Source organism: Trachinotus anak, unplaced genomic scaffold (genome assembly GCF_046630095.1).
Source record: "Trachinotus anak isolate AG129_WGS33_773 ecotype Australia unplaced genomic scaffold, CSIRO_AGI_Tana_v1 ptg000007l, whole genome shotgun sequence".
Lineage (NCBI taxonomy): Eukaryota > Metazoa > Chordata > Actinopteri > Carangiformes > Carangidae > Trachinotus > Trachinotus anak.
Genome location: NW_027273858.1, coordinates 23,951,400 through 23,960,296, shown reverse-complemented (window position 1 = coordinate 23,960,296; position 8,897 = coordinate 23,951,400). Strand labels below are relative to the sequence as shown.

General features: G+C 38.2%; 1 protein-coding gene across 4 annotated transcripts in view; it reads left to right on the top strand.

Annotated features, from left to right (window-relative positions):
• The first annotated feature begins 3,542 nt into the window (after nt 1–3,542).
• gbf1 (golgi brefeldin A resistant guanine nucleotide exchange factor 1) overlaps nt 3,543–8,897 on the top strand; it is a 110,323-nt gene continuing 104,968 nt past the window's right edge. Inside the window, exons 1-2 of one of the 4 annotated variants that reach the window (XM_071481500.1) lie at nt 3,543–3,888; nt 6,400–6,504. Coding sequence is in view for 2 of the 4 variants with exons in the window: in XM_071481502.1 (XP_071337603.1) it covers nt 6,409–6,504 (96 nt within the window). In the remaining 2 variants the exon portion in view is untranslated. The remainder of the gene's footprint in view (nt 3,889–6,399; nt 6,505–8,897) is intronic. The other 3 variants (XM_071481501.1, XM_071481502.1, XM_071481503.1) reach the window with 3 other exon arrangements.

Here is an 8,897-nt window from a genome sequence, read left to right as displayed (position 1 = left end):
CTCGATTACAGCATATAAGCTACTTTCATAACATGTATCATATTACTAAAGGATGCAGAGGAACAACTAAACATGAGACACACCGAGCAGAGAGAGCAGGAGAAAGAGAGGGAGAGAGAGAAGTCATCGGTACCCAGGCTTCGTGCTAACTGCTATCACCAATTCTACATATCAAACAGAGAGAGTTTGACATTAAGACCTGCCTCTAATAAAAGTCTGTTATGTGCTGAGGTAAATATGAGTTCAACTATTGTGGATCCTGACAGAGGCTGTGAGCTGTGTAAGAGACAAAATAAGATAGATATTCTGTATTGAGGCACCCCAGTGGCTCGTCTGGTGAAGTGCATGCCATTTGTAGTAGTACTAGTAGTATTTCTCCTTGCCACGACAGTTCGGGTTAGCTTAGTTAGTCCAGCCTGTGGCCCTTTGCTGCATATTGTCCTTTCTTTCTCTCTCTGTAATAAAGACAAAAGCCTGAAAAAAAGAAAGATAGTCTGTCTCTTTATAAGTAAATGCAACAGAAATCACAGCTCAGTCTTTGTCTTCTATTTATGTGTTTGGTAATTTTGTCAGACAGTGTCACAGTTACAACATCCAGATTTGACAACAAGTGTCCAGCCATATACTATAGAGCCCGGGAGGGGACATGGAGAAAAAAATGAAAGTTGAAAAAAAACAAAAAAAGGTGTACTTTTGTGAAATCTCAAGAAACTTTTGTGAGATCTCACAAAAGTTTTTCATTCAAGTCAATTTACTTCCAGGTCAGTTAGGAATCATGGAAATAACAACAATGGAACACACACACAAACACCCTGAGGAGCAGTTCATAGAGTGTTATTTTGACATTGGCCTCTAATATAAAGATATTACATCAGCGCTTTTGCTGTAGGCACAGTTTTCACATAAGTGAGAGACATCTACTTTGGTGGCTCATACAGCAGCTATCATCAACGTTACTTTTCATTTTAAACTTTTTGTGCATGTTGTAATAATGTTCACAAAGTAGACATTTTACACATGCAGCCCTGACTGAACAACTTACAAGACGTAACACCTGCAGATACATAACATATACCGTACATGAGAAAAACAGAAATGTAAAGATTGATTTGGGGATTCTAAGAATCTATACTGGATCATTCCAAGAAAGAAAACTGATATGTTTTCCAGCCCTAATCAGTAACCACATCTCTGTCACATTAACATGTTTGAGCTGGATTTGAAAACCCAGAGAGTTGGTAACCCAAAGAGAGCCAGACTAGATTGATCTCACTTCATCGTACAAGTCCCAGATGAACATTGAAATCTTGTTCCCAACTATTCATTAATTCTTATCATTCATTCATGTTGATGGGTGAAAGGTCATTCTTGACCTTGGGAATAGTAATTTGATCATTTACTAGTTTTGTCCAGAGCTTTGAAACACAGCTGAGTATGTGACAGCTGTGGTGAACACTGCATTAGTGAAACAGTAAGGACCCTGCTAATAAGAGACTGAATGAACACCAGAAACAGACAACATCAGCTGTTTGTGAACACCAGACCAAAACCACTCACAGTGTCTGCTGGGAAGAGGTCAGAGGTCATCATCAGGAATCAGTGGGTAACTGTAGAAAGATCAAGAATGTTTACATCTGATGGCAAAGTCACATGATGACAACTGAGTTATCTCCGAGACAATTGAACTCCATCTCCTGATAAAGTCTGTGAGATGTGTTTGAATGCTACCATAAAGCTAGAACTAGAAATTTTAGGCAAACCTTTTTCTATAGGTTTGTGATGAGTGGCTATAAACTTTAACCAGACACTCAGACAATTTTTGTCTCAGTATTAAGGCTTCTTATATAAATTGGATACTTATACACTGGATACATTTTGTGAAATTCCATATCTATTTCAGAATGTTACCATTATATACCTGGTGTAACACTCACCAAGAATCCCTTTAAGAACATCTACCTGCTTATTCAGGCAGTTATCCAATCAGGAAATCATATACATAAAATCTTGGAGATACAATCCAGAGCTCCAGTTAATGTTCACATCAAACATCAGAAGCAGGACAAATGTGATCTCAGTGACTTTGACTGTGACATGATTCTTGGTGTCAGACGGTTGGTTTGAGTGTTTCTGAAACTGCTGATCTCCTTGATTTTCATACACAACATTCTCTAGAGTTTTTACTCAGAATGCAGCCAACAACAAAACCATCCAGTGAGCAGCAGCTCTGTGCTGATGAGAGAGTGGTCTGAATGTCACAGTCTATCTTAGTATTATTCATCACCATGTTCACCATGTCCATCCCTTCATGACCACAGTTCACCATCTTCTAAAGGCTACTTACCACAGGATAATGTTCCATGTCATGAAGCTAAAGTCAGATCAAACTGGTTTCATCAACATGACAGTAGGTTCAGTGAACTTCACTGGCCTCCCCAGTATCCAGACCTGGATGAAGTAGAACACCTCTCGGATGTGGTAGAATGGGAGATTTGCAGTGTGAATGTGCAGCTGACAAATCTGCAGAAATCATGTGATGTAGTCATGTTAACATGGAGCAATGTCAGGAGTGTGAGAGGAAACTTTCAACATCTGTGGATAGATTACATGAAGAACTGAGGTAATTGAGAGCAGAGGGAGGAACTACCCAGTGTTAGTGTGGTTTTCTTAATAAAGTGCTCGATGATACTATATATCCACTCTGTGCAAGGTTATGTTAAATGCTATAGGATGGTTAACTGTTACCCAAATATAACTGCAACCAATGAATAGCAGAAAATATCCGTCACTGTTTCCTAAAATCCAATATGATGCCATCATTTTTATTTTTTTATTCGATCAACAGTTCAGAACCCAAAGATAAGACAAAGAAAAGCAACAAAGACCCACAACTGAGAATCTGCAACCAGAAAATATTTGGCAATTTTACATAAAATTTACATAAACAATGAATTGATTATCAAAAATAGTTGCTAGTTAGTTTTGTGTTGATAAACATAATTAAGAAACAAGTTCATCAGCCACTTTCAGTCTGTATATGCCAAGAATAAACTTCCATGCTCAAAAATCTAATTAGGTACGTTCATGTTACCAAATAATCACATTCAGATTTGAAATAGCAGTAACATATACTGCAGTGCATCGAGCTCTCAGTGACATTGTAAACCATTTGGATCCATTTGTCACATTATTTGACCGAATAAAGAGAGTCAGTCTTATAGTCGCAGAAGTCCTGCTCTGAGACCCAGTGACAATAAACTATCAGGTAAAAATATAATCTATCTACAGTGTAATGGCTAGTGTGGGATTGTTCTCTCCAATGGAGATCAAGACAGTGCCCTCGTCATCGACGGTGCAACCAACCTTTCTCCACTACTGCTACTTTTGTCCCGCCCCTTTTTTCTGTAACGCAAGGGATTTTTTTAAATTTATTAATTCCTATCATCCTATTTGATTTTAAAATATATCGAACGCGAATACAACTTAAATTTAAATTCCCTGATACATGCGTTAATTTTAGAGTTCCATATAATGTTTAAAATGGTCTGTTAAGTCGTCTGTCAATCAAAACTTTCCCATCAAACTAGGTTGAGACTGCTGAGTTTTTCCACGTCAGTGTGTTTACCAAGGCCAGATTGACAGCCGTAGGAAAGTGCTGAATTCATTCACGAATGGAGCATTTTTTGAAGAGTGAATGAATTAGCTTTGTTTGGAAACATTACATTATCAAGCAATGGAATGTCCGATTTTTTTGTTTTTCTATTTGTCGTAGTGAACTGAACTTTGATCATCTTCATTCACTGTTGGCCGACTAGCCTGCGAGCTTGCTAAGCTAGGCATACATTAGCTACAGTAGCACTCCGTCTTTGAAATTGCAGCCACACACAGGTAATCTGTTTATTTCTAGAAAACCGGATAAGCGTATTTGTGTTTGTTAATAGGCATTGTGTTTTGTTAAGTAAAATGAATACATTGCGGTTATCTGAGAGGACTAACGCTGAAGACACATCTTGTTACCCTTAGCAAGTTGACACGTTAGCTAGTTAAGCTAAGCTAGGTAGTTTGCTGTCAGGTTTCTGGGCAGGTAAGTGGTTTTGTTTATACAACGACTATGTGAACGCTTGGGTACGTTAATAGTTTAATTAAATAGTGCTGATGTGTCCCCTCATTGTGTTTTGTTCGCCTGTCAACAGACTTTCAAGCTTTAATACGATGGAGAGCTAGCATCTTAGCTTTGTGTTTGAGTTGAGGCTCATGACTTGTATCTCATTAGCCAGCTAGCACCTTCCTAGCTCACCTGACAGGCAAGTAGCTGCTTTTGGTGTATGACTGTATGATGTTGAACTTAAAAAAAAAATGTATTGGTAGTTTTCATTGTGACTATGATAGATTCACGTTTGAAACTTGGGTTTTGGTGTTTGTTTGCTGTTTCTGTATTTCCTAGATACATATAGAACTGTAGTGATATTGTGTCATTCAGCTGGTTGTTATAAAAAAAGCAACATTAACTACCAGCTGTCACTGATATCCAACAATAAGGAAGGAGGGCATGATTTACACAAAACCATTCAGTGATTCATGTGCTGTATTGCTACCACGACCTGAAGCATCACAAGGAAGGCTTTGATTAAGACAGGCATATAAAACATCACCTTTCAAAATACACTGTGCAATATACAATATTGAGTCTGCATATCTACTTTTCTAAATTACTGATGTGGACGGGAGGCACGTTAACAATTATTTTGTCAACAGTTTGAATGAGTTGGTTTCGAAACCAACTCTCCACCAAGACAGTCACTCTAACGACTGTCGTTGGCACATGGAGCACAAAGGGAACCAATGACATCATCAGCCTTGTGAAAACCCCTCCCAGAGGTTAAATACCTGGGTCTCCACACCAGATAGTTGGACCAGTCCCAGCCTGGTCAGGTGCGAGAAAGAACTGATGAAGCCTCTTGGATGAGAGGTGAAACGTCTTCCTAGACAAATAACCAAGTCCAGTTGCTTTCAATTTAAAACTCCTTTGAGATACTATGACCTGGACAAATGAGAATATTCACAGGCTTAATACTGAATCTGCTGTGTACACTTTGTAGCTATACTGTGTAGTAAAATATAATATCAGATTAGGACTCAACATCATGGAGTCAGATTGGAATTGGTGGTTTAAAAAAAAAAACTTAATCGCTACATCCCTAGCGAAGTTTCATTTATGTGACTGTTTTATCAGCTGTAAGCCTGTCACTCTGTCCTTACATCTGAGCCTGTACCTATCATACCTTCATCCTCTTATTATTTTGAATTGGCTGCTTGACATGAATTTGAAAGAATGTGGCCTCAGTCACCCAGTCTGTATGCTCATAAGTCTTCCTGTAAAGTAAGAGTATTATTTGGCATGTCTTTCATGACACAAGGAAAAAGGTTAAGCCAACCATTTTGAGGTATACTGCTTGTCAAATATGAACAGCATGTCATTTTGAATCTGTTTGGTTTTCTGTATTGGTTTGAGACATTGTCATGATATACATGGAAATTTGCTGTTTGATTATTAAATTCTATACTCATTTGATGGTGGGAGTTTTTAGTTTGACTTTAAGCATGGTGTTTTAACTTTAATATAAAATATGTATATCTATACTACATCAGATTTTTCAGATTCATATTTTAAATATGATTTTTCATGAGTAGAAGTTCATCCACAACTTATATTGAATTCCAGTGTAGACTCTTGAGAAACAGTTTTACTTAATGGGTCAGTTGTATGTAGTACACTATTTATTGCAACCAGGACAGGGGTATCTCTTGTGTAAATTCTGTATTCAGTGCTCCACATGTTTAACATATTTGTGTGTGTTTCATTAACTGATTGGTTAATTGGCAGGGTTGGTTAAAAAATTAGATATTCCGATTTATTGTGATTCATATCTGAACGATCCAATATTGAATTTTAAGATTTTAAAAGATCGAGTTTTGCAGTTGCGTGTTTTCTTAGTAAGCAGGTACATCTGTGACAGATGATAGCTGGCTATATGAGCTGCCTTGAGTCATGACCATCTCAAACTGATGTGAGAGGACCTCAGAGAGGACCTAATGCAGTTTACAGGAGGGTCCACAAGAAGGACTCAGGAGGGTTAGCTGACCCTGGGTATCTCGTAGTCAAAAGAGATTACATCTAAGAGTGGTATAGTCTGAAAAAAACAAACACTCTGCACACTGATCTTAGCTCTTGGTTTATGATTGTTGAAACAATATCTCTAGCTACAAGATGTGAAGCTATGGAAGTTGAATGAACAGTATGTGGATTCTACTTATTCAGCCTGACTGTAGCCAATAGTTATAGAGGGACTATAACAGATAATACAGAATTATTACTCTCTTATTCTGTCTTTCTTGCAGAAAAGCAGCATGGTGGACAAGAATATCTACATTGTCCAGGGTGAAATTAGCACTGTTGTTGGAGCAATCAAGAGGAACTCCCGATGGAATACTCATACCCCTCTGGTAAGTTAAACACAACAATAATAGTCACTGTCTTCTAACAGAGTTAAGCTTAGATTTACTAAAGATGCAAAAACTGACAAGCTGCTAAGGTAGAAGTGAATTGTAGAGTTTTCTGGTCACCAAAACTAACTAATTGGGCACACTTCATCTTCAGTAATGTCAGACATGATTTTCCATCCAAGGCTCAGTATTGTGCAGTTCAAAATGACTCAAATGTTCAGATGGAAGTTATGTTTTTGAAGGACATTTTTCCAGTGATAATCTCAGGAATAGCGGGAAAGTCCACAGTAATTACTGATCTATCCCTTAGCTAGCAGCTACAGTCTTAGCATATTTTGCAAGACATAAACACAGATGGTATAGGAATGCTGAATCCACGGACCAAGCATTTTACATTGTCTGAAGGTGGACCTGAGGCCCAAACCAGTCAGAAAAGGGAACCTATAGTAAGGGATAGCACAGAGCAGATGGAGCAGAAGAAAATAACAAGGTGAACGCACCAAAGCATGACAAGTAACACCCCCACACAAAAAAAGCAGTCATGCAGTGTTTGATCCTAAGCAAAAGTAGAGTGGAGAGACTGACAGTCAACACATTCTCAGTTCCCCTTTTGTGACAAACGCCAAGGTATAGTTTCATTCAATATGGAATTGCTATTGCTGGTTCTGGTTGTAGTGGATTGGGGTCTGTGTAGATCACAACTGGATGCATACTGCCTCCCACATAAACCTCAAACTGTTTTGTATAGTGAAGTACCTGAACTGATGGTAGTCAGACTTCCAGGAGAAGAAGCATATTGGATGATCATCTTCCTGAAGAAGGTTGTGACCAGTCCTCGTGGCACTGGCATCCACCTTCATCTTCAATGGTAGAACAAAATTTGGAGCAGATAAGATAGCACAGCTTTTATACGATTGAAAGCATGTTAGTAAACACTGGACTAACTAAAAGACTTTTGTCTGTTCCATAGTCGAACTGGCTAATGGAAGCAGTGGGAGAGATCCAAGTGTACCGCCACATTGATGGGCCTTATCAAGAATCGTTTTTACAGCTCTTTCTGCATGCCTGTCATTCATTCATTGAGAGCGTGCTGCGTGCGTGTCCTGAGACTGGGCTGGCATACGTAATCCAATTATTCTGTCCCCACCAGGGCACACAAATAATTCAGCAGAGGCAGGGACATATAGACCAGAGGGGGGTAAACTCCTGGTCCCTGTCATATCTTGTGCATGGTAGTTGAGCATCATGAACATTTCTACCGCGTTAATTTAATAAATTCACTTATGTAATATTGCTGTTTTCAACATGGCACAGTTGGTAGCAACAGTGGGCTTAGGGCTATGCCTTTTGTTACTGACAGTCACCAAGCTGCCCTGGCTTTCCTCTGTTCCCACCTTTCTCCCCTCCATTACGGCAAATAAACTACAATTATTTCATGTGTTATTATTGCTAAAGTGATGATATCATTAGTAACTAATTTACATGTTTTTCTGTTTCTGATGTCAGACAGACTAAGACTAAGGAATGGATTTTGTCTCAGCACACGATGGTTAACCAGAAATCATTGCCAGCTGGTTGAAATCTAGAGTCTAAAATGAGTGTTCACAGAAGTTCTATTCATACATTTTTACTGTTTTAATCATGTTTAATAGATCTTTGACTGAATGTCTGATTATTTAAACATGCATCCAGTCCCTGTATCAGTGTCTCCCATACATTGATTTATTTGCAGATGCTTGCCACAATGTCACCATATTGATTTTCTTTTTTTTTTTTTTTTTTTTTTTTAACTATTTCAAATGGGTTAAATCTTATTTCACTGTAGCAGTGCACAGTGAAATAAAGAATTAAAAAATAATACAGAGCGGTAACACAGAGGTGCCGCTGAGCTCTGTAGGCAGTTCCTTTCTCCTCCTGGTTTTCGCTCTGATCTGCGTTGTCAGCTATGAGACCTTATATGTTCACTAGTTTGTCAAAAGAAATTGGGTTTAAATTCCTTAAGATGGGTTGATGAATCTTGGTTCTGATTACCCTTAATTTTGTAAGTGAAAAAGGCCCAGCACTTTGAACACTGTATGTTGATGTATTTTCTTTTTAAGATGCATTTTCTTGCATCTTTCCTCAGCTTTGTTTGAAAAAGCAGAAATATTAAGAAATACTCTTAAGATAATAAGAGTGAAAATTCACTCACAAAGTCCAACAGTCATTGACTTTACTTGTTAAGTGATGAATTTTTACAGTTCTCTGTTAAAAATTGGTTATTTATGTTAGGAGTGTTGAGTGGGCAGGCAGAAATTAGTCAAAAATCAGCTGTGATATCATACACTGTAAGCCTGGCCTGTGAGAGTTGAATTAAAATCATAAAGCATTCATGTCCCAGGCCAAAACTATTG